Here is a 24,190-nt window from a genome sequence, read left to right as displayed (position 1 = left end):
GGAGCGGGTAGAGACCGTAGGGAATAGCACTAGAGCTAAAGCATCAAAACCATCAACCAAGCCTATGGGAATTCACGCAAGAGGTAAATGACCAGGGTCTCTGGACGATGCACGAGTGGGCTTCCTTTCCGTTGGGTCTGGCGTTGGCGATGGCGTCGAGCTGCCGCCAGGGAAGAAAGCAGGGCAGACGCTGAGATGACGAGATGGTGGGTATCTAGTTCAGGGCGAGGGGACAGCGACGGTGACTATGCTCAGTAGAGGCTGCTTGTTGTTTATCGCGTTGCTATCGATTGGAGCAAGAAATCCATGGGTTGACTGGTGAGCAGCAGCCATGTGGCGGGCCAAGAAATCCGGGGGAGCAGGCGATCAGACCCAATGACGATAATGACGACCAAGATAACGGATAGAGGGAACGTAGCGTAGCGTAGCAGCGGCAGATAACAGACCCTATGCAGTGTTCATCCTTCGGAATACAAGGTGAGGGAATATCCGACAAGAGAGAGATAACTTCTTTACAGCCTTTTCCCAATCCGAAACAAAAAGACTGCAGAGAAAATTCTGCTTTCCCTTTCATTTTCCTTTCTTTTTTGCGTCATTGGTCACTGGGGAAGAGGATCGAAGGTGTGGAGAAGGGGGACGTTTCTAGTGCCTTTGATGAGTCGCACCGATCGAAGTGCAAGTGGAGGAGCCAGACCCCGGCTTCGTGAAGGTGTCAATGACTTCAGGGCGTGCAGGCCTCTCAACACCTTGATGATTTTGATGAGACGATAGAGTTGGGCAATTCGGCCAGTAGAAGACATTTGGCTTGGATAAGTCGCATCCCCAGACGCAGGCGCATCAACTTTGGTCGTAGAGTTTGGGATGGGTACCTCTAATCCACATCCACACTCTTCAACAAAGAGAGTGTGACATCCGGGGAGACCACCGCAAGCTTTGAGTGTGCATTCGCCCCGAATTGATTTATCCTCAAAACCTTTTTTTCGGCTTGTTTTGTTTACTTTATCAATGTCAACACGGTCCTTCTCAACAACCAAAAAGGCATTGACGTACAGACAGACTCTTGACTGTCCTTCTTGTCCCACTATAACCAGCGCTGCCATCCTGGACTCCCGACCTGGACCAACTTGGAAGCTCCAACTTTTTACGCGACTCGCAAGGCCCTCCAACTTTTGGATCAACGGTTCCGGACAATCCATCGCCTTTTACTCCTCTCGGGATTTTTTCCATTTCTCGGGATTCATCTCTCGGGAACTCACTCATCTTCTCTTACTCGCCCCCGTCCCCGCTTCGTCGTTTGCCTCTTGTCCTCCCGGGACCTTGCATCTAGTCCGACCCGAGGGTCGCATTGCCCGTGCGACATCCGTCCCATCTCGACCGCTCAAGAGCCTGCAGCGAGCGCCGCGCGAATCGCTCTCTCGTCTCGTCTGTCTGTCCATCCATCAGTCACTCGTCGCACTGCGCCTGCGAATGCGCGCCGTCAGGTACGGGCCGACCTTTCTGTTTGATTCTCATTATCCTGCCGGCCACGTTGTGTGTGCATCTCGTGCGAGCACTCGTCGCTAGGACCAATTCCCTCTTCCCTTCCCCTCGACGGACGGATCCATTTGAGTCTGTCTCATCTCATCTCTGCGGGCCTTTCCGCACGTACCTGCTTGTGTACCTGGATCATCCTGCCCTTTGAGCGAAACACACGCCGGGATACCTTGCTCTGTGCGCGGCAGCCACTCGATATCATCTCACGAGCAGGGTCTTTGTCAGTTCAGTCTGCGCTGGCAGAGCGTCGTTTTCCATTTCTTCTTCTCTGACCTGACCTGTCGTCTTTCTAGTCTTCAGCCATTCAAATCCTCCATCTGCATCCCCGGCTGATTTGCAACAAGATCTTCCCGCCTTGTTCCCGTCCCGTCGACTGTTGCGCAAGGACCCAAGCTTCATCTGCACACTTGGACCATTGTGCCTCTGCTGTCCTTAACCAGCCATCTCCTCTCTACTTCTTTTCCCCTTCTACTTCTTTTCCCTATCGCGCAGCGCAGTCTTGATTTCAAGGTTCTCGACTTCATTATCTCAACCCCAGGCGCGCCACGGGACCTCGCTACCACCTTCATCAGCCACTGCGAGACACCGGCTTCCCGCTATCAATCAACTACTACCAAAGCTGCTACGCCCGCAGCGCCCTACACCTCAAAGCACACACCGACTTCAGCCCGTCATATCATGGGGTGTTGACCCGTGACCTCGAGATACCACACCTAGCAACGCGATATCGATTCCTCTTCAAGCTCACCCGCCAATTGTGAATGGGCAACCCAGGTCGCGCTCTTGGTCTGGGGAGCCTACCCTTTCGCCTTGCACCCACTTTCTTGTCTGGATTATCCACCAAGCTGAATCCAGAACAGCTCCAGCAGAGTCTGCGTTGAGCGCAAGACATTTAAACTGACACCGAGGCGGTCATCCCCTGTCTTGCCTTGACCACTTGGCGCAGGATCGCCTCGGCTTTGCCCATCAGGCCGACAAGCAGCCATCATGACTGCTCCCTCACAATCACAGCCCGCCAACCGCGGTCACGAGAAGGATGACGGCCAGTCCGACCCTGTGCTCCTATCTTCTCCCCTCTCAACCCCTCTCACCACGAGTCCTGAGCCGGTCTCGTTCCAGTCGCTGGCCGACCAGAATTCAACACCACTCAGCATGTTAGACGACTCATGCTTTCTGGACACGGAAAAGTCCAACATGAGCAGCTTTGGTGCCATGGTCGCTGATGCTGGAGCTGCTAGTGCAGGTGGCGACAAGCCCACAGCGTCCTCGGACCAATTACCAACAGGGCCATCCGCTAGAGGCCTGGACCCCAGCACTCAGAGCCAGCGCACTGCAGATCTTGGGACTGCTGTCTCTGCTGCGGGTGACGGCAACGCCGAAACGACACGTGCCGTTGATGATACCGTCAATGCTTCCCGTCGAGTTGATTCAAATCCATCGACTAGCCAATCTGCTCGCGATGGAGGCTCAAATCAGGGTCCTCTAAAGAAAGATCGACAGGACATCGACAGTCCAGCTCTGCAGGATCAGCATAGACGACAATCACAGCAAAAACTCATTTCGCCAGCAACACTTAATACGACGAGCCTGCCGGCCCAAAATAGCAGCGCCCCATCCAGCGGCATCTCGCCTCTCAGGGGCCCGCATCAGAATCGAATGGACCTCTGGAACAGAAATCAGCAGCGATACGAGACTGCTCCAGCGCCCACAGGGTCAGTGCCAGCTCAGGCGCCAGCGCTCCCTGCATCAGGGATAGCAACTGCACCAGCGAGCGCCCACTGTACGGATAGTGCTGCTTCTATTGCTGTTGCTCGAGGCGCCACACTGGACATGTCAGCATCCACTTCACCCACTGGCACTGGCACCAAATCCGCTTCCCCTGGGCATCGACCGGGCTACCAAGACGGCCACCTCAACGGTCATTCCTCACACGACACCCACGGCCACGCTTCCTCTCCCTCCTATACATCCTCCCCTTCTCCTCTTCGAGTTGGAAGCGTCCAACCCACCACAAAGTTCGTCCAGCCGCGCCCGAGGACAATCGTTCGCACAACCTCCGACTCGGGCTCCCTCGATCTCAAACATCCCACTCCCGACATCACCTCCCAGGCCCGATCTGGGGCCTACGTTGGGAACATCGCCCAGCTCGAGGCCACTGCTGTGCGACTGTCTATGACAAGTTCCATCGACGATGCAATCCGTGATTTACACACCGAACTGAAGCGATCCGATTCTCGACGTTCGTCCATCCTCGCCGCCAGCGTCAAGGCTTCGGGTTCTGTCGACGATTACACCCCCGGTTCGGCAGTCGAACAACTCAGACGACACCCCTCAATCGCATCCTCCATCGTTTCGACGAATAACGCTGCTCGCTACGGCGGCTACTCTCCCGCCGGATACGTTCTCTCTCCGAACCACTCGCTTACTGGCCGTCTGCGCTCGGGATCCAAGAACTCGGCTGGTCGACCAGATTTTGACCTCGACTCTGTCCTGTCACGCCACGGCCCAGGCAAGGCGTCTGTCAGAAGTGTTCGATCTACAAAGATCTCCCTTGCAGAGATTTCAGAGTCCGAACCTATTTCACTAACCCAGGACGTTCTCGACATGGCGGACAATTCGCCCCCCATTAAGAATACGGAGAGCGACTCTCTCCTCCCCAACGAGCTTCGCGATGCCAATATGCCCGCCACCGATGTCTTCAATAAGATGATGGGAGACGATGACTTCTTGGATAAGAACGAAAAGAAGCCTGCCGATGCCACCACGGGACTTCTCTCCGATCAGGAAGAATCTCGAGAGCCGAAGCGGCCTGGAAGTGCGCACTCTGACACGACTTTCCAGCAATGTCAAGATGCGTTCGGTGACTTTGATGGTGTGCACTGGGTTCCGGACCAAGAGGACCCCTATGCCCCTCCTGAAGGGCCAGTGTCTCCTCCCAAGAGACAAATGCCATCCGCTGCCATGGCTCGGCCGCAGTCTTACATGGACCCTGAGACTGGTCAGCAGATGCTCTACTACCCGGCCCGAGTGCCCGCCATGCTCAACCTACCCCCGAAACTGTCCAACAAGCCCAAGGCGACCGAGAGGAACAAGCGACGTTCCCAAGTGATGAGTGCCATGTTTGAGGGCAACAGACAGTCCCGTGTGCTAGATGACAACCGACGCTCCCAGGTCCTGGATAACCATGACACTACTCGGGACTCTTGGCTGCCTGACCCCCTTGCAGGCCACCGAGAGTCGTTTGCTGCTCTGTCTACAGAGCAGCTGCAGCATGTAGATCAGGAACCCCAGACCATCCGCTCTGTCCATTCGGACCGAGATGAAGCGCCTGCAGTCCAGCCTGAGACAGCGCCCGAAGCTGAGGCCGAGCCACTGAGACGGCCCAGGCGATTGTCTAAGATGGATCCTGACAAGCGCAAGTCGAGAATGTCCAATCTGCCACCGCAGCTGAGGGCCAGTGTCTACTTTGACTCGCCCCCGGCCGCACAGCAAGATATCGAGGTCAAGGACGGATCCGCCATGGCCACTCTCGACAGCATCCTGGATGCATCTGCCAACGCACCAGTCAACGCTTTCACCGACCACGAACGAGCTGGCAAGCTTGGCCAGGAGGTGTACGGAAAGGAACGAAAGCGAGCATCGGTCGCTGCATCGACGGTTCTCCGCCCTGAATCGGGCGAAAAGCAGCACGAAAAGCATGCTAGGAAGCGATCCTCCTTCATGTGGCTCAAGCGACACAGCCATGAGAGCGACGACGATGACCACCGAGCTAGCAAATCGGATTCTGGACTTGGTCCCGTCAACGCCGATACACGTGCGACTGAGAATGAGGCGCTGGCTCGCAGTGTCGACGGTCGCAGCGAAGGCCACTCCGATGACGAACAAGAGGCCAAGGAAGGGGAAGAGTCTGAAGAGGAGGCTTACTTTGGACCACCCACGACACTTCTGGCTGAACTTCAGTTGCGTAAGCAGCAGCAGAAGCAGCGTACCCAACGAACGTTCCCCGGCGGCATGCATGCAACCTTGCTAGAGATGGACGCTGTTGCCGAGACTCAGCGAAAGGCCAGAAAGGATAAGCGTGTGAACTTGGCTTGGGAGGACGCCGATGGAAACCTCGTCGACGAAAACTCGGATGATGAGGATGTGCCCCTGGCCATTATTGCGGCCAGGAACCAAGGCGCCCAGAACGTCATGGACCTCAACCGACCACTGGGCTTGATGGAGCGTCGCGAGATGGAGGATAATGAACCTCTAAGCCAGCGTCGAGCTCGTCTTCATGGACAAGACCCCAGGTCTGTCATGATCCGCAAGCCCAGCATGAACGACCTCGGTGCCAATAACTTGAGCGCAAACTATCTCCCACAGACTCCACAGTCGGCACAACATCCGGCAACCGAACCCGATGATGAGTTGGAGGGAGAGACTCTTGCTGATCGGAAACGCCGGCTCGCCGCCAAGGACGAAGCAGAGAATCCTCTGCCCAAGGCTCGACCCGTTAGCGGTGCCTTTTCCGTGGAACTGCTAAGTCAGTTTGAGGATCCTGAAGAGAAGAAGAAGCAGGAAGAGGAGAAGGCGAAGCCACCTGAGGAAGAGACACTCGGCCAGCGTCGTCGTCGTCTACAGGCTGAGCGTGAGGCTCGTGAGCGTGAAATGAGCTTCAACCAGCTGAACGCAGGACCTGGAGATGCCGGGGGTCCTGGAGGAGGTCCAGTGCCTGGCATCAACGGCAGAATGCATCAGCTATCAGACATTCTTGCCACGCACCCCAAGAGAGAGGCTGATATTATTGCGCAACAAGAGCGAGCTCGCGTGGAACGTGAGAACCGACTCGCACGAGAACGCGAGGCCAAGTTGGCCGCCTATCGAAATCAAATGCCACAGACCTTGAACCGGCAGATGCCACAGAGTCTCGGTGGTGGTGCAACCAATGCTCACAATGGTGCTTTCCGAGGCGGTGCCTTTAATGATGGCACAGGCGGTCAAGGCCCTCAAGCAGCCATGTCCTCGCCAGCTCTCAACACACAACTTCTCAGCCAGCCAGCCCTTAATCACCGAACGAGCGCTGTGTTTAGCGCTTACGGCGCACCGATACAACAAGGCCCATATGGTGGTTCTGCTACCAACCTGGGTATGATGAACAACAACCCCAACATGGGTAGCTATGCTGGTATGAACAATCTGAGCCCGTATGGCGGTGGCGGCGCCGTGTACGGCGGAGGCTTGATGCAACCGGGCATGCAGCCTATGCCTGGCGGTTCAATGAACAGAATCGAGCAATGGCGCCAGAGTGTACTCCCTTGAGTTCATCATCGAGCTGACATCTCGCCGCCAATGTCTATCATGACGTATCAACACGATTAGAGTGGTACCAACAGAGGCACTCACTCACCACATCACTGTACTATTGACGAAGAAGAAACAAGGAGGGGACATTGCAGCGAAAGCGCTCGCTATTGAATTGGGTGTTGGGTGTCCCGGATAGAGAGCTACACCAGAGGCAAGCAAAGATTTTGGGGGTTTCGTCTTTTTTAATCTTTTTAATCATGGCACCTAGCATAGCATGGCGCTGGGAACTACAAGGGCAGGATGGATAAAGCAATCTTGGCAACGAATAGTTGTCGTCCTTTTTTGTAATTTGAGTCTTGTATTCTATCATGAGGGAGGTGTGTGGTGTCTTGTCTAGATCAACATGAACACGATGACATGAACCCAACCAAGTCTTGCTTGTCTGGCGTGATTGTTCCACAGCGTGACGAGCTTTTCAATGACAGTCGATGCAAGATCTGCAGATGGTAGCTTCATACTTGTCGTGACCTTGATGCTGCTTTGGCCGAGGGATGAGAATCAAGTATGCACATACATACATAGTGAGTTCCCGAGAGATGAATCCCGATAGAAGAAAAGGCGATGGATTGGGAAACGGTGATTTAAATTGACTAACTCCAAGTTCATAAAGGACACTCTTTAACCTCATAGCATACCCAGAACCCAGTCAGACATCCAGTTTTACACAGTCAAGCCACAACTCCAAGTTCACAAAAGACGCTGTTCTTCCTCCGACGCAAACGCAGACTCTAGGTCCAGAGACCATGATCTGTCATCCTGCTCCAAGTGTCTGCCCTGAGCAGGCACAGTGGAGTCCTCACCAGGGACTTGTTCAGAAGGCTGCACACGGCCAGGGGGCGGAGGCCTCGGAGCAGGCACATCGGAACCCTGTTCGGTATGATAACGGGAACAGATGTTGGGTAGTAGGAAGTGGGGAGCGCTGATCGCTGCTGTCGCGCCAGCAGTCAGGAACGCGACACTAGATGAGTCGAGCTCTTCGAGAGCGCCAGTAGCAAAAGCCCAGGCCGAAAACACCACACCAAAGGCGAAGGAGATGTAGAGGATGGGCTGGGTGATGGAAGACTGTGCGTTGCAGATGTAATGGGTGGACGGCTGGACTGGAAAAAGAAAGGTTAGTGTGCAAGAAATCAAAAGCCATGGTTCAAGGGCATCACTTACATTTGCTCCGATCTTTGAACCCACAACGAGCAAGTAGGAAACAGATGAAGGGAATCATGACACAGCAGGCGAGCAGGATGAACATGCCTAGTGAAAAAGTGTAAGTAAAGACATGAACACTGTTTCCATGGAGTTGCTTACCCCCGACAGCGGAGGCACTGGGTTCGAGATCAGCTGGAATGGTGTCGTTGGCGGACATGGTCGATACCTAGATAGGTGCAAATCGTGCAGTTGATATCACGATGTGGTGGTAGGTGCCGTGCATGAGGGCCAAGATGGTGCCTTTTATCCATCTTAGAAGAAGCTTTGTTGAGGCTATCACGGCGTTATTCATTATGGTTCTAAGCCTCATCGATTTGTGACTGTATTATTGAGGCTTGGGTATAAGCTTTAGCTGTGATACGGCTGTCATTTCCGTTGGGTTGCTCAGAAGTCTACCCCCACCGCTTCTTCGAGACCTTGACCGAACAACTCCAAGTTGATAAAAGACACTGCTTTCCTCCGCCGCATACCCAGATAGATCCAGGTATCATGATCTCCCGTGATCCTTCTCCAAGTTCATAAAAGACGCTGTTGTTCCTCCACCATATCCCCAAACTCCAAGTCTAGATACCACAGTCCCCCGTCATCCTTCTCCAAAGGTCATAAAAGACACTTGTTCTTTCCACCGCATTCCCAGACTCCAAATCTAGATACCACAGTCTCCCGTCATCCTGTTCCACGAGTCTGCCCTGAGCAGACTCAGCGGAATCCTCGCCAGACTTATCGGAACCTTGTTCGGTATCCTAGTAGGAACAGATGGGGTGTAGTAGGAAGTGGGGACCGGTATACGCTACCGCAGCACCAGCACGCCGTATTGAAGGTATCGAGCTCGCCGTGGACAAAAGAGTGGATCGAGGAACCGAAGGCCAAGGCAATGACAAAAGTGAGGGGGGTCCCGGTGAGGCAGGACTGTGTCTTGCAGACACGGCGGGGTGATGATGGCGGGCATGGAGTCGTCGGCGGACATGGCCGTGCTTTAGCAACTGGGTTAGACTGGCATCATGAACAACTCGAAAGCTAGGGAGAAATGGAATGACTTACCAGTCGTTGGTGGACAGTGTGTGGGGTGTGCGGACCAGGGTTGATGGCACCGATGGGAGGTGTGTAATGGCCAAAAAGAGAGTTGATGATGATGATGATGGATAATGGATGATGAATGAATGCTGGTGTCAAAAGCTGTCTGATGATGGGGGAGAGAAGAGAAGAGAATAGAAAAGAGAGGGACGGATGGGGGTTTTATGCACTTCATGCTACATCATAAACAACGGAAGCTACTACTGCTTCGTGCCATTCAAGTACGGGGAACAGGGGGAGATGATCGAAGAGATAATCCACCATAGTGATCTCGACCTCGATCGACAGACTAATCAACTAGCATCACTGGCAACACGAGTCAGCGACGACACGGCTAAGCTCATACTTCACAACCCGACCGTCTCTATCACCGAAGGACAGCGCCGTGCTTTCGAGGCCATCTCTGCAGGTACTGGAGAAAATGTGATCTTTATGGCTCCAACAGGATTAGGCAAGACTCTAATCTACATACTACCCGCGTTCCTCGAGCCCACTGGCATCACCATCGTGGTATACCCGCTCAAAGCCCTGCAGCACAACCAAGCCGCTCGGCTACGAGCAGCCGGCATCACCGTGGAAATCTGGAACGACACGATGCGGTAGGTGCCGTTCGGAGATGTCAGAGAACATAGAGTATCACACAGTTTGAGGAAAAAAGGAGACGTCTGCATGATAAACTCTTGACTCATCCTTCCCTAAAGATGAGTAAAAAGTAGAATAAAGATACGAAAAAGAAGTTTAAAGTATTGCGTTAATTCTTGGATATTTTACACAAGTTTTATTCTTATGCTTGAGAGGAGTTAGGTAATCCTCTTGAATGTTCTGGTGTCTCGTATATTGCCAAACTTCGTCAGAGGGTTGAACCGGGTATAGTTCCGACTCGTGGGCGGAAAGGAAACACGTTTACGGCTCAAGTCTGAAGAAAAGAAGCCTACTTATATTTTGCCCAGAGACCCTGGCTATCTGCCTCGTGCGTGAATTCCCATGCTTGGCCGATGCCGGGAGGACAAGAAGCAAACGACGAGGCAGGGACGGAGGCGAGTGAGAGAAGTTCCGAGGGGTCCAGCGGTGACTTGATTGGCTATCTAGCTACCTCATTGTACGCTGAGAGAAGTTCCAATCAAACAGATTCATGATCCCGATTTCCCAAGTAAGCCAACCACTATATCAAAGTCAGTCACTCCCGTAGACATCTCAGGGACGCTTTACCAACTTACTATCAAGGTACTGTGTCTTGCCGAAGGGCATGCTCAGGAGGGAAAGCGTGTTATGGAAGAAGGCCAGACTCGTCGTCTCAAGTCGCACTCGGCGATGTCTCCCCAGCCAAGTCGAGTGATGCAAACTGCAACGACAGATCTTCTCCGAGGCGAAATCGAGCGAGTGCCTCGATAAAGAACTTCCAAGCCTTTGTTCCACGGAACTCACGTACCAGGTCAGGATGCAGCGCCGGGTCGTCCCAACTCAGGTTGCCATCCATCCCAGGCGCACCACATGTGTGAGCCAGGAGAGAATCGACCTCCCCCTCATCCTCTTCCGTCTGATTCATAAATTTGCAGTACCACACCATCTTGGTTACAAGGTCGCTGTGTTCAGCGAAACCTCTGGGATGATGCATCAGGGCCTTTTCGTGGTTAGACCACCACTTGGAGCGTCGCCCTTCGTTTCTCTTGCGATCGCGCCTCGGACGGCCGTCCTCTAGCAAGGCGAGGTACGACTTGTCGATCTTGATGGTGTTCTTGCCGATGGACTTGGGGATTCTTTTGAGGGTGGTTCGGGGGTGAGTGCGAGTTGGGGCGAGGCGGGATGGCTTGTTGGACTTGGCATTGGACAGGTTCAAGTCGGAGAATTGATGGATTGTGGATTCCATCATGGTTTTATCTCGGGAACACTCCATCTTGTCGATTGTGAGTGTGATGAGGATGATTGTGATTGTGAATGATCAAGCAAGTTGGTTGGAGGTGTGGTTGTGGTGATGTTGAGATGAAAGACGAGCAAGAAGAAGAGGATTGTTTTTTACCATCGAATATATCACCCAAAAGGGAAATATAAATATTCACCTCATATTAGGAAATATATCAAAATGAAGCAAAAACGAACAAGAGTGATTTACCCACCCTGTTGGATAAACACATCCCAAAGAGGTAATATAACTTTTTTTTTCTTGCCGCCAGGCAACAAGTCACCAATACAAGTGCTACATTGCTCTCATTTGGAGCACATTGTCTTGACTGAAATACGCAGGCCGATGAGTTTTTGTTTATAGTTGCAAAAAGAACAGACAGGTAGTGTTTCCAGTTCCCATGAGCCAGCGTCAGCCTCTGCTCCCCAGTATTAGTGTTCATGAATAGAGACAAATAACAGTGATGCAATGTCATTATCTATCCAAGTCATATAAACCAACTATCTCTTCTATGGGCGTAGCTTGATATGTGAGAGTATGTCCCTGAAATAAGTATAATTAGCTTATGCCCCTTGCCGTGACCCTTAAGGGCTCATGATAGCTCATGGGATACACAACAGTCTTGCCATCTCTTCACACCAATGTAATCAACAAAGATCAACAATTAATCACTGATAGAGATGATGGAACATGCAAATGGTAGCCTATTACACGTCGAGGCAGATTACAACAAGACCCCCCCTTTGCTACCCGCCTCTATCTCTCAAGGCTATATAAATTCCTCCCCAATGCCGAAAAATCTAGAAAAAGACCAACGCCAAGATAAAAAAGAAAGGCCCCTTTCATTTTTGCTGTACATGCTTTTTTAGTCTTTTCACCTTCGCTTGCCAAAACCTCCCGCCGTCTTCTGAACCTTGGACGGCGGTGCGGCTGCGGCTTCGGCGTCGCTCTCCTCATCTTCACCCATTGACTCGTCCACATCATCATGGTTGACCTCGTCCTCGTCAAGAGACTCCTCGGCATCGCTATCGCCCTCCTCGCCAGCAGATTCCTCCTCTTCATCGTCAGAGTCGCCGATGAAACCATTAGTCACGGGGACGTCAAGGTCATCATCAGAGTCGTCAAACTCCCCATCAAGACCACGCCGCCGGCCAGGAGTGCGAGCAGCATCATCTTCACCCTCAACCCAGATAACGTCCTCATCATCAGAATCAGAGTCAGAGTCACCACCGGTGTGAAGGCCGGCGGATCGGGACATCTTGCGGCGCAGATCCATCTGACCCTCAAGCATGTCGAGCTTGCCCTTGAGGGCGAGAAGGCTAGAGAGACCCTTTGCGCGCTCAGCCAGTACCTTTTGCAGACCGGCCAGGCTGTGAATGGTCTTGGGCTGCGAGGCCAGGGCACCACCGTGTGCGACGAGGGTCCACTGAACCCATGTCATCAGGTTGCCGGCGCGGCCAGGACGGCGGTGCAGGCGGGAAGCCAGCTTGCCAAGGAGAATACCAGCGAGGGAGCTGTCGAGTCGCTCGATGGTGTTGCGGATGGTGCTAAGGTCGGTAGTGTGCAGGCAGGACTCGAGGAGGTCGGTGTCGTCGGTGCGGAGAGCCTGCGAAAGGACAGTGGTGAGGGACTGGTGAGAAGGTACGGGAAGAGCGCTGCGTGTGGACTGCTGGGTGACAGCACCGCCCGAGGGGTTCAGCAGTGAGGGAACATCGATGATCTCGTTTTCGGCACGGAGGAGCTCGCCAAATGAAGGCGATGTAGGCTCGGCATCAGAATCTGCGATCTCCTCTTCGCCATTGGACTTTTGCTTGGCAGATTTTAGGCGCGCGGTCAAGTCCTTGGTGGTCTGCTGCTGTTCCTCCTCCTCCTCCTCCTCCTGCTGCTGGGGAACATCGGCATCCGAGAGGTCTTCGTCGCTGTCGGCGTCGGAGGAGATCTCAATCGTCTCGACTTGGGAGCTCTGGAGGGCTTCGGGGCCGGCGATGGAGGCCTTTGACTCATCGATGGCGACCTTGTTGGGGACTCGGGCGCTGGATCGCACGACGGGAGCGGCCACCTTGGCCGAAGCTTTGCGCCTCGTAGACATGGCGATGCGAGAGGTTGTTGAAGCGTCGCAGAAGTGTATCAAGTCGCGTGCAGGGATTGTCGATGTTCAATGACAACTGGCCAGTCAAAGAATCTCTTTTCTTCAAGTATGTGAATACTCGACGACTTCTCCTTCTCGTAAAGTATCAATCGGTCGCAAACAAATTGTCGTGATACCTTCAGCGTTATCAGCGCCGAGTAGTTGCAAAATTTCACGAGGCCCGTCACTAGATCCAAGCGTGTGAACTTTTTTTTTGGTCTCGAGCCTTGGCGACTTGATGCCCCACACCGCACAAATTCTGTATGACATAAGCCAAAGATAAGAGTGTCATCAAAGGTCACCTGATGATAAGAAAGCAGGTGTGTCTCATGCACACCATGACTCATCCAACAGTCGCACAGAGGGCGACATTCGGCCGGGAAAGGCTGCTGGCAGCCTTCGGCAACCGGGCGACCATGGTTGCGCGCTCACCGCATCTGATTGGCAGGAGAGCCCAATGTGGCCTCGCCTTGCAGCTGGAAGAGGCCATTTAATAACAGTGATTGGCTTCGCCGCAAGCTCTAAATGAGATGGGCCGCCATTGGAGGACTTGGAACCCAAGTGGACACCTGTCCTCATGGTGATTGGTTGCATCGACCACATTTTACATTGCTGGTGCCGTCGAAGAGGGACCACGACGCAATCTGTGGACTGGCTATCCTCAGGGGGGGCAGGAAGAGAAAGCCACCTCTTGTTCTCAAACAAACAATGTTCCCGAGAAGCTGGACAGTTGGGTGGTATCACGAGTAGACGAGAAACCCGAAAGTGTGTGTGTGCATGTGTGCGTGTGTGTGTGTGATTGCAAAGCCCTCGTTTGCTGGAGATGGGTGTGCACACCTAGTCACCTGACTTCTCCCCTGCCTTGGCCACTCGAGATGAGGTGGATCCGTTGTCGGGCTCGGGCGCCGGTCCATGATGCGTCGGCTCGGCCTCGTTAGATGGTTAGACACCGTCATGAGGGTATACGCGTTAGTTAACATGCCAGCCTTTTTCATGGCATCGCACGCGTCGCGACGCGCTGGGTGACTTGGGTGCGACGCCAAAGTTAAATGGGTTGCCTGCGCTGGGTTCATCAACCACGTCAAGTTCATGACTTTTTCTCCTTTTAAATTTCTCTTTTATCATGCAAAAGAGTATCCTTGCTCTCGTCTGTCCACCTTTCAACACGTACAGAGTCTTCTCCGTGCTGATGTGTCTCGTGCCTGGACGGGAGACGGATAAGTCTTGTTGTAAGACGACGGACTCGGGAAACGGAGGGCGTTTGAGGGCCGTGAAATGCGACTCCCGTGGTTGACCTTCCGAGGCCCAATCACAAGAGGGGACTCCCCTCAGCCACATGGCGCTGTAAGCCGCTGTGAGGCAGCAATTAAACGGTTCGACAGCAGAGGGGAATATCATCTTATCTAGCAAAAAAAGACAAGTTAATATGCATTTTCAACCTCAGACAGGAACAAGTGCATTTGCATCATCCTCATATCCCATCTCCCATCTCCCATCCTCGCGTTGCCATGCACCCTTGTCACCCCTTGCTGGTTCAAGCCACTATTCACCCCAGCCACCAGTCCCAACCCGGTGCAACAAGAGCAAGCGCAACAGACAGAGACAGAGAGAGAGAGCCTGGTCCGTGCGTCCACTTTTTTTTTCTCTTCCAGTCCCATTCCCCTTTCAACTACAAAAAGCTCGGCCAACTAAATTTTTCCCTCTCTTCCTCTCCTCCTACCCCCCCTGGTCATTTTTGCGCCCCGGTAGAAACAAGTCAAACGGCTCAGCGGAGTTTGCCTTCGTCTCTCATAAATACCACCGCGCCTCCGACCGGGCAAAATTCACTGACGTGCACGCGCTTTTCCCTCCAGGCCCTATATTCAACCCCCCCCTCCCCCCTCCCCTCCACCCTCCCGGGCCTGCTAGGAAGCAGCAAGAAAAAAAAAAAAACGAGGTTCAAGAGGAGGTACCTTCCCGGCAATCAAGACCGTCGCCGCATCCTGCGCCTAAAAGTCTAGCCACTCACAGAAGCCCTCTGGTGTTCCATCTTGGCAACCCAGCGCCGCAACCACTTACCACCTTCTTCTTTGCGGCGAAGCACAAAAAGCACCTTCCGCGCCCGATCACGATAAGAGCTCCCCTCAAGTTCTTATTGTTCTCGAAGCCCTTCATCATCTCGACGTCGACTTCCACGTCCACGTCCAGCAACGCCTTGCCTTCCCAAACTCACTCCAGATAATCAATAATAAGTTTACGATCACGGGGCACGGCTTGTTTTGTTTTGTTCCTTGCATCGCTTAAACTGTTTTTTCTCTTTGATTATTTTTTTTATCCACTTCTTCCTCTTTTCTTCTTCTCTTCTTGTTCATACTCTTCCCGCCTGCGCCTGCACCAACGCCAACGCCAACGCCAACACTCCCCGCCATTACAGTACAAGCCCAAGCTTGCCTTTGGTCGTCGGCGTCATTTGCCCCAACTCTCTCCTCTTTTCTTCCTGACCTACCTCAATCGCGTTGTCACCTGCGCGTATCCGGAGTTACCATCTCGGCTTTGGAATCTCATTCCGTCGCCATCTACGTTGCGCTACCTCTCGCCTCTGCGCCACACAATTCGAGACCGCGCATATAAAACAGCGCCCCCCGCCTTCACACTTTCTCGGTCGCGCGACGCGCCTCCATTCCCAAGGCTCCACACCTACCAACTCCATCGCGCGCATCGCATCGCATCGCATTTGTCGCATCGCACATCGCACATCCATCGCTTCGCCAACTGCATCCGCCTCAAGCGCATCGGTCTTTGACCTCTTCATGTCGCGACGATTTGACTGAGCTTCTCCTATTTTGACGCGCTCACCGCGAACGGCCAGTATGGCTTCGCCGACGCCCGACGCTCCTGCGCCGGACACCAAATCGCACGATTCGACGTCGGAAAAGGAGCAAAAGTCTGAAGTTAATGGGTAAGTCACCCCTGCTCCTGTGCGCGTTGATACGATGGCGTTGCTCTCCGTTTTGCGACGCGATCCATCATGCGCGCGCACACCTATTCATCTTTCAGCGGTAGCTGACCTTTGTTTCATCAGTCATGCGACACCCGATGAGTCCAAGGGCACATCTGAGCCCCCGACAGTTAATGGAAATGGAAAGACGGACGATCACCCTACGTCAAACGGCGTCACTAAGGATGTTGAGATGGGAGATGCCGAGAATCAAAACAAGCCATCCGCAGACTCACCGTCGGGCAAGGATGCCGAGGCCGCAAATGGGGATAAGCCTGCAGGTGAGAGTCAGTCGGAGCAATCAAACGACAAACCCAACCCATCAGCGTCTGCCTCAGAAGATGTCGATATGGCGGATGCCGCACCTGCGCAGGACAAGTCTCAGGACGACAAGCCCGCCCCCGAGAAGGAATCCAAGGACGTCGAAATGTCGGAGAAGCCCTCTGGTGCTTCTGAAAAGGTCAACGGAACCGACAAGACACCACCTTCCTCCAACGATACCGCACTCCCAACATCCGAAGTTGACCTGCAGCCCGCCAGCCTATCTCAGCTTGCCATCGAATCCGAGCCAGCTGCCCCCAAGCCTTCCATTGAGGTCGCCATGGAGGATGCGCCTGGTTCTGTCAAGGTTGCCCGTGAACGCGAGGACGACGTCACTGATGAGCCTGCGCCCAAGCGAGCCAAGACGGAGCCCAACTCGGAGGAGCCTGCACCATCCACCAGCGCCCCCAAGGCTGAGACAGCCCCTGCCGAGTCTGCCTCCCAGCAGACAGAATCTCCGTTTGCCTCGCTCAGCCGATGGAGTGACAAGGAGTTGATACGCCAAACCCTCACCCCTTTCCAACGTCGTGAGTTCCGCAAGGTGCTTGGACGTGTGAAGAAGACCAAATCAGGCGGTCACTTCAGAGATTCGGTCCCAAAACTCTGGCCTTCACTGGCGCAAAGCTATCTCGCTAAGATCGAGAAGCCCACCGACTTGTCCGAGATTGACCGAACACTGCGGGATGTCAACGGTGTGTATACCACGGTTGGGGATTTCCAAGCCGATCTGCTCCTCATGTACAACAACACTCGAGACTTCAATGGCGAACAGCATGAAGTCACCAACGCTGCCTTTAATGCCATCCGAGGTGTCTGGGAAGATATTATCCACATCCCCCAGGAGGAGCCAGCCAAACCCAAGCCGGCGCCAAAGCAGAAGATTCCTCGCGGGCCACGCACCGTCACCCACGGTGATCCAGTCATTCGTAAGCAGTCTGCTGGACCTAGCGCGAGTCCTACCGTGGGGAGCCCTGCCCCCAGACCGGCTCCTGCGGCTCCAGACAATGCTGCTCAAGTGCGTCGTACCTCCAACGTCACCGATGGAGACCGGCCCAAGCGGACTGTACGTGCCCCGAAGCCGAAGGATATTGACTATTCCACCAAGCCTTCTCGTAAGAAGCTCAAGCCCGAGCTTCAGTTCTCTGAGGAGATTCTGAGCGACCTGATGCACCCCAAAAACAAGAACCTCAACTCGTGGTTCATGGACGCAGTCGATGCGGAAGGCCTCAACATCCCTCACTATTACTCCATCATCAAGAAGCCCATGGATCTTGGCAAAGTGTCGCGCATGCTGGCAAATGGTGAAATCACCAGCCTAAAAGAATTCGACAAGAATATCATGTTGATATTCAACAACTGCTATGCCTTCAACGGACACGTGGATCAGGGCAACCCGGTGTCGTATCTGGCGTCGCAGCTTGAAGCCCACTACAAATCCCTGATGAAGACAAAGGACTCGTGGCTGGCCAAGCATGCCAAGGCCAACGCTCCTCCCGCAGCCTCCCATGCGAGCGACGAGGAGGAGGAAGAGTTTGACGCTGAGGGCGAGGAGGCCACTGCCAACCCAGGCGTTGATCCGTCTAAGGAAGTGCGCGAGTTGGAAGCCAAGCTGCGTGAAGAGAGCGAGAAGCTCACGGATCTGTTTGCTGGTGATTCGCCCAATCAGAGCCTCATCACTGTGCAGCAAGGTATCCTGAGCATGATCCAAGAGGCTCTCCTCAAGGCGAAGCAGAACCTCAGCGACTACCGGCAGAAGCATGACAAGCCGACCAAGAAGGCAAGCAAGCCTAGCAAGCCCAAGCCTGCCAGCTCTGCCTCACGTAAACCCACTAGCCACCCCGCGCATCCCAAGAAGTCTGGAGGCACCAAAAAGGCGGCGCCCAAGAAGAATCTGACAGCGGCGGATAAGGACACCATTGCCAACGCCATCAACGATCTCGAGTACCCATACCTCGATCGCGCCATCGACATTATCAAGCGCGACACGGGTCAGAACGTAAGTGACTCCCGTTTCCAGAGGCGCTCTTTTGTTACTGACATGTGCTCCAGGAGAACAATGATGGTGAGCTAGAGCTTGACATAGACCAGCTTAGCAACGATGCCCTACTTAAGCTGTGGGAGCTCTGCAAGAAGGTGTTGCCTGGGTTCGGAAAGGACTCGAGCGCAGCGGCAGTATCCTCGCCAGAGACTACGCGAGCGCCTGCGCCCAAGGCGTCCAAGTCGTCGTCGACATCGGCCAAGCCCAAGAAGAACAAGCCTATGAGTGCCCGTGAACAAGAGGAGCGCATCGCGCAGCTCCGGGGACTCCGAGACCTATATAGGCCAGGTCAAGAGCCATCTGATTCCCAGCCCGTGTTGCAGGCACCCACTCCCACCGCCGAGTCCAGTGATGAGTCGGATTCGGAGGAGGAGTAAAGGCGACGTTGAGCTCATGGATGGATTGTATGAGAAACTTGTATGACTGTTGAGAAGTCGGTTGCTGAGCCGAACGAGGGGGTGATTCGCCAATTATACCCAGCCGCATGGCTATCCGACGTGCCCTTGGTTGCTCACAGTCAACAGACTGAGTGCGTGCTCGGCACATGCTGGAGCATGCCGCCTCAGCAGGAGGCAGCCCAGTTGAAGACGTGCGCTTCGAGACCAAGAGGGACCTGGTAGCATGCTGGCCTTAATAGTTTTGGGCAACTATTACTCTTGGAAGATTCGGACAACAGCAGCGCAGATAGAGCCAGCCTGAGCGCAGCTCCTGGCGGGAGGAGACAGCGAGTCCTGTCGTCGAAAAAGACTTTTTGGCGCAGTCGGGCAACGAACGATTGGCAAGGATAAAGGACTCTGATAAGCAGTCGATACGATACCAAGGGAGTCGGAGGAGGACGATAGCGTTTGCTTGCTTGCTCAACGAAAGTCGTGGGGGAAGATGAAGCGACTTGGGAAATCTCGAGGACTACTCGGAGATGGTGTACGGATTGAGATGTATAGTAACATGGAACTTTGATTCCCATGCTGTCTTTTGCCGTGCAATGTGAGGTGATGTCGATGTAGGCTGAAGAAGCGAGTATGTGGCGGGCTTGGCCAGCGGAGGTAATAGGCCGAACAGAACGCGATTCTGTCGCTTGTTCTGGAGTGGTTTGAGCCATGTGATCAGGGCGATCGATCCAAATAGGCAAGTCCGCTATGGCTATCGGCTTGATGGGCTGAGTTGCGTGTTTGTTGAAATCAGAGGGCTGTGAAATCAAGCGGCTGTCGGTGGTGGGTGATTGAAGCTGGCCTCCCAGTTCCTCGTCTCTCGTCGTACTTTGGAGTTGATGGACTTGCGATGGTGGGTAAAGGCCAAAGTGAAGTGATTGGGGGCAGACAAAGAGAGAGGGGGGGAGCAAATCTTGAGAGGGCGTGTGCTTGTTGTTGTGGTGAAAAGTAAAGTTTCCGGTCGGCAAAGTCGACAGGTGATGGCGGCCTCGTCGCAAATGTGCAAAGGCTGCGTGAGTAGGACGATAGTGTCCTTAGGGCGACAGTTGAAGGAAGGAGTCAAGCAAGAGAGAGATAATAGATTCATTGGGAGCGAGGCGAAAGGGGATGTTAGTGAGTGATTGAGTAGCGATATGTCGCCCTGAGGGAAGAATGATGTGGTCGGAGTGAAGGGATCCCTGGAGCTGGTGGTGAGTTTGTGGCCAAGTGAGGAGGTCGAATAGGTGTTTTGTAGCGATTTCCAATGCGAAAAGGGCGTGGACAAGCCGATATGACAGTGAAACAGAGTCAGAGGGCCGTATCAAGTTGGCGATAGTCACTTCTGGTTCCCTGCGAGGCCATGAAGAGTCCAGTTGAGTGTTGTTGTCCCTGGCCAGCGTGAACGGAAGATGGCCCCGAGAACAGGGCGGGGTCGCTGGAAGGAAGGTAGGCAAGGTCAGCAGACACGAAGAGTACGTACAAACCTAGAGAAGATCAAGGGAATTCAAAGTGATTCAGAGACGATAGAGTGGAAGTAGAGAACAGTGAACGACATTCTGCAACAACATGGCAAGAATAGTGGCCGTCCTGAGCTGGAATTTTCCACCGTGTGCGAGAGACTGATTGGAAATTTGGGGGATGGGTGGGAGTTTGTTTCGCAGTCGACTTTTTTGGTGGGCTGACTGGGGGGAGAAGAACTTTGGGAAGGAACCTCGCCTCGCTGAAGGGACTGGTCAACCAGCGCTGGATGGCTTGCCCCGGGTTTCTAACGGCCTACCCTAGACACTATTTACACTTTGCTTTGGATTTTTGTGATACTTGATGCTCGTGGTGGCATCGTATTGTTTAGAAGATGCAAGGAAAAGGTGTATTTTAGATCTTTTGGGGGGTTGTTATGGGTGACAACACACTTTCAACCATTGTACACCTCGTGCTGATTGAATCCATGCAGTCAAGTTCATTTTATCACCTGTTCAGAAGCCATCACCACAGCACACCGTTTATGCTTCAACAACAACGACAAGCATTTTCTACACTTGTACGCTTTCTTCATGTAAATTTTAGGCATTGCCCAAAATGGCAGCTATGACGTGCTCTTTGCCGGGTTTTCAGGCACCGCTCACCTACCAGTGCTCGCCTCGCTTAGGTGATGCTGAGCACATCTACACAACCGTTGCTGATGCTTTCTGGTGGGTGTTTCACCTGGGCCAAACAACAGATAGACGATCCTCTGGAATTGCAAGAGTAGATGCACGCCGTACTTCAAGGATGGCAAAGTGGGATTTGTCAGTGCCAATGTGGGAATCGACGGTGTCAAAGGAGGAGTCAAAAGCGTATCCTGCAACAAAACGAGCCTACTCTAGTCAATCACAAACAAGTCTACACCTCATCCGACTCCATCGGCACAGGGATCTTCCTCCTCAACCGAGCCTGAATCTCTGCAAAGTCGTCCTCGTTCTCGGCCGTGATCTCGCCATGCCTCACCAGGAAGTCGATCAGCACTGGACACACATTCGGTTTGAACTCGCCGGCTAGCATCCGCTTCACGACCTCGCCGCACTCCATCAGCACAAACTCCTCAACTTCGTCATCCCCCGGTTTCGGGACCACGCCGTCCGGGATCTCGAGGTCATAGACGTAAAGAATATCCGAGTGGTGAAGTCCCGAGCGTTCGTTGATGTTGGCCAATGTTACAGCGTCGGCGGCTTGGACTTTGGATGAGACGAGGTCCACGGGGAGACAGGCTTCCTCTACAGACTCGGCGAGGATGCACTCGAGGGGCGTGTTACTGGCCTTGATACCGCCCGCGACGGTGCTATCGAGAAGGCCTGGGTAACTAAAGAGATGACGGCTTCGTCGCGCAACCCAAATCTTGATCTTACCATCCGTACCACGAGCATAACCCGTCATGTGTGCGCCACGAGTAGCGATACCAAACAACGGCGCCGCAAAACGCTCAATCTGAACAAAACTCCTAGCACCGACAACAAGAAAAGGCTCGCTGTGCTCCTGGTGCAGAATAGGAAACAGGTCGCCGTCGATAGCTCCGTCCACGGCCTTTTGAAACGCGGCGTTGGCATGCGTCGTGAGTGTTTCTCCAGGAGGAGGCGCCGACAGCGTCACGGAGCGGTCGTCGTGGCTGATGGTAAAGTCTGCGGGCCAAGGCATGCGCGAGACGGTGTCGGGGAGGATGTAACCATGAGGACGAGGATCCGGGGCGAGATAGAGGCGGTAGTAAGGATGGTGATCTGTCTCAAAGTTCAACGGGGCACTGCATATGTGTCAGTTGCGGGCTTTGAAGGGGGTTGGGGGAGCTTACTTGTCGATTTGGGTGACGAGGTCGAGAAGCTTGGTCATGATGGTGGGGGAGGGGTAAGACGGGTTGGAAATGTCCGATTGTTGACTCAAAAAGAGGGAGAAAGCGAAATACGAGTAGTAGATCAGATCTAGTGAGTCACCCACTATATCACAGGGTGTGGAGTTGTCAGACAGCTGTTGATAGCCTTGCAGAAGAAACACCAGCCAAGATGGCATGTACTAAGAGAGGTTGTCATGATAGCTCAGCGGTGAGAACAGGCCTTGAAATAAGCCGGTCAAATGTTACTACAAGAATTGAAATTCGATTATTTTACAATCGAAATCCAGCAGCCACCTGTCAGTGCCAAGCCCAGGAGTCGAGCTTCACAAAGAATCGTGGCTTGCCATGATATTGGTTGCTTCTGTTGTACAGTGTCATCTCTCCACTTTCGCCTCGATCATATCCTCAATCATATAAGAGTGTATTACTGCCCTCGCAAAAGTTCCACTAAATCTTTTAATACCAAGAGCTCTCATAGACTACCTATTCACACTCTTCAGGATCTTCTTCCTCAACCATACTCCTCCACCACATCAACTTCACCGAAACACCAACATGGAGAAGCTCAGCTCCATCCTACAAGAGCACGTCGCCCAAGGGCAAGACACTACCAACAAACTCCTTGGAGCTGCGTTTGTCGTTGTGAATGCAAAAGGTCTCACCAAGCCATATCTCTTTACATCACACACTGACGATGTATCGTAGATGTCCTCTTCTCTGGCTCTTCAGGGCGCATCAACTTTGACCCAGACTCAAGACTGTTCAGTACCGATACCTTCACCTGGATGGCTTCCATGACCAAGATCATCACCATCACTTGTTTCATGCAGCTCGTTGAGCGTGGAGAGATAGACCTGGACGATGATGTTCGTCCTCGTATTCCAGAGCTCGCCAAGATGCAAATCCTCCGTGGGTTTGACGACAACGACAAGCCTATTCTCGAGGACAACACGAATCCCATAACACTTCGGTATGTCTCCATACTCAACATGTAATAGAGTTCCTCGGTGCTGATCTAATAGCCACCTTCTTACCCACACCCTCGGCCTTGGTTCTGACCTCGCAGATCCAGATCTCATGAAGTGGTCCAAAGCTGTCGGCCGCACTGATACCATCCTCTCCTGGAACCGCGAAGGCATCAACACACCGCTCAAGTTTGCGCCCGGCGAGGGCTGGTATTACGGCGCCGCGACGGACTGGGCCGGCGTCCTCCTCGAGGAGATCACAGGCGAGACACTAGGTACCTACACACAGAAGAACATCTTCGAGCCACTTGGTATCAAGGACACAGGATTCTGGCCTGAGAAGCTTCCCCAGACGGCCGACCGCACTGCCGTATGCACATACCGCGAGGGGGAGACGCTCAAGCCCGGTCCTCTGCCTCCACCCAAAGAACACATCCTCGAAAGTGCCGGTGCAGGGCTATACTCGACAGCAAAAGACTACACCACCTTCTTCCAGGGGTTACTACAGGGGAAACTTGTCAAGGAGGAGACTTTGCAGGAGATGTTTTCTCCACAACTCAACGAGACGCAGGCCGGCATTCTAGAGATGATTGCGTACAACATTGGCGGCCAAGATGCTTTTGCTCCTGAATACCCCAAGGGAGCAAAGCTCAACCATGGGATCGGAGGTGTCATAAATGTGGAGGATGTGCCTGGGAAGAGACGTAAGGGGAGTTTGATGTGGAGTGGCATGTGCAACAGCAGATGGGTGAGTTGGGCCCAGCCCCTTGTCATGATGTGAAGAACGTGCTAACTGTTGTCGTCGCAGTGGATTGACAGAGAGACTGGTATTGCAGCAGCTTTGATAGTCAACGTGCAGCCACATGGTGATCCGGTCGCCAAGAGCCTGTACAACGAGCTCGAGCTGGAAGTTTATCGATGTTTGGGCATACAGTAAAGGATA

General features: G+C 53.5%; 8 protein-coding genes across 8 annotated transcripts; 4 read left to right on the top strand and 4 right to left on the bottom strand.

Moving 5' to 3' along the window:
- Positions 1-2,520: 2,520 nt before the first annotated feature.
- Positions 2,521-6,834, top strand: NECHADRAFT_47857 (uncharacterized protein; the record flags this gene model as incomplete). Its single annotated transcript, XM_003048505.1, has 2 exons — positions 2,521-6,661; positions 6,752-6,834. 2 exons carry the CDS (start codon positions 2,521-2,523, stop codon positions 6,832-6,834), a joined length of 4,224 nt encoding a protein of 1,407 aa, XP_003048551.1.
- A 732-nt stretch (positions 6,835-7,566) lies between these two features.
- NECHADRAFT_84106 (uncharacterized protein) lies at positions 7,567-8,236 on the bottom strand (the record flags this gene model as incomplete). The annotated part of the gene is made up of 3 exons (XM_003048315.1): positions 7,567-7,976; positions 8,038-8,124; positions 8,179-8,236. The coding sequence occupies 3 exons, from the start codon at positions 8,234-8,236 to the stop codon at positions 7,567-7,569; spliced, it is 555 nt and encodes a 184-aa protein (XP_003048361.1).
- Positions 8,237-9,080: 844 nt separating this feature from the next.
- NECHADRAFT_84105 (uncharacterized protein) lies at positions 9,081-9,756 on the top strand (the record flags this gene model as incomplete). The annotated part of the gene is made up of 2 exons (XM_003048504.1): positions 9,081-9,136; positions 9,351-9,756. 2 exons carry the CDS (start codon positions 9,081-9,083, stop codon positions 9,754-9,756), a joined length of 462 nt encoding a protein of 153 aa, XP_003048550.1.
- A 517-nt stretch (positions 9,757-10,273) lies between these two features.
- On the bottom strand, positions 10,274-11,047 carry NECHADRAFT_84104 (uncharacterized protein; the record flags this gene model as incomplete). Its single annotated transcript, XM_003048314.1, has 2 exons — positions 10,274-10,315; positions 10,583-11,047. The coding sequence occupies 2 exons, from the start codon at positions 11,045-11,047 to the stop codon at positions 10,274-10,276; spliced, it is 507 nt and encodes a 168-aa protein (XP_003048360.1).
- Positions 11,048-11,745: 698 nt separating this feature from the next.
- On the bottom strand, positions 11,746-13,142 carry NECHADRAFT_101414 (uncharacterized protein; the record flags this gene model as incomplete). Its single annotated transcript, XM_003048313.1, has 1 exon — positions 11,746-13,142. One exon carries the CDS (start codon positions 13,140-13,142, stop codon positions 11,928-11,930), a length of 1,215 nt encoding a protein of 404 aa, XP_003048359.1. The 3' UTR covers positions 11,746-11,927.
- A 2,888-nt stretch (positions 13,143-16,030) lies between these two features.
- On the top strand, positions 16,031-19,482 carry NECHADRAFT_71373 (uncharacterized protein; the record flags this gene model as incomplete). The annotated part of the gene is made up of 3 exons (XM_003048503.1): positions 16,031-16,119; positions 16,243-18,475; positions 18,529-19,482. 3 exons carry the CDS (start codon positions 16,031-16,033, stop codon positions 18,892-18,894), a joined length of 2,688 nt encoding a protein of 895 aa, XP_003048549.1. The 3' UTR covers positions 18,895-19,482.
- A 1,707-nt stretch (positions 19,483-21,189) lies between these two features.
- On the bottom strand, positions 21,190-22,310 carry NECHADRAFT_71372 (uncharacterized protein). Its single transcript, XM_003048312.1, has 2 exons — positions 22,244-22,310; positions 21,190-22,195 (listed from the first exon to the last, which is right to left on the bottom strand). Exons 1-2 carry the CDS (start codon positions 22,279-22,281, stop codon positions 21,304-21,306), a joined length of 930 nt encoding a protein of 309 aa, XP_003048358.1. The 5' UTR covers positions 22,282-22,310; the 3' UTR covers positions 21,190-21,303.
- Positions 22,311-22,837: 527 nt separating this feature from the next.
- Positions 22,838-24,184, top strand: NECHADRAFT_95783 (uncharacterized protein; the record flags this gene model as incomplete). Its single annotated transcript, XM_003048502.1, has 4 exons — positions 22,838-22,937; positions 22,988-23,252; positions 23,305-23,995; positions 24,056-24,184. The coding sequence occupies 4 exons, from the start codon at positions 22,838-22,840 to the stop codon at positions 24,182-24,184; spliced, it is 1,185 nt and encodes a 394-aa protein (XP_003048548.1).
- Positions 24,185-24,190: the final 6 nt, after the last annotated feature.

Source organism: Fusarium vanettenii (assembly GCF_000151355.1).
Source record: "Fusarium vanettenii 77-13-4 chromosome 8 genomic scaffold NECHAsca_11_chr8_3_0, whole genome shotgun sequence".
Taxonomy (NCBI): domain Eukaryota; kingdom Fungi; phylum Ascomycota; class Sordariomycetes; order Hypocreales; family Nectriaceae; genus Fusarium; species Fusarium vanettenii.
The sequence above is the reverse complement of the archived record's forward strand: the minus strand, read 5'-3'. Positions and strand labels throughout refer to the sequence as shown.

What these genes read in the sequence shown, in the direction of transcription:
- NECHADRAFT_71372 (XM_003048312.1), bottom strand. Translation starts at nt 22,281, where the DNA reads ATGACCAAGCTTCTCGACCTCGTCACCCAAATCGACAA. An exon ending in CTCGTCACCCAAATCGACAA is followed by an intron (nt 22,196 to 22,243) that starts GTAAGCTCCCCC and finishes ACACATATGCAG; the next exon opens with TGCCCCGTTGAACTTTGAGA.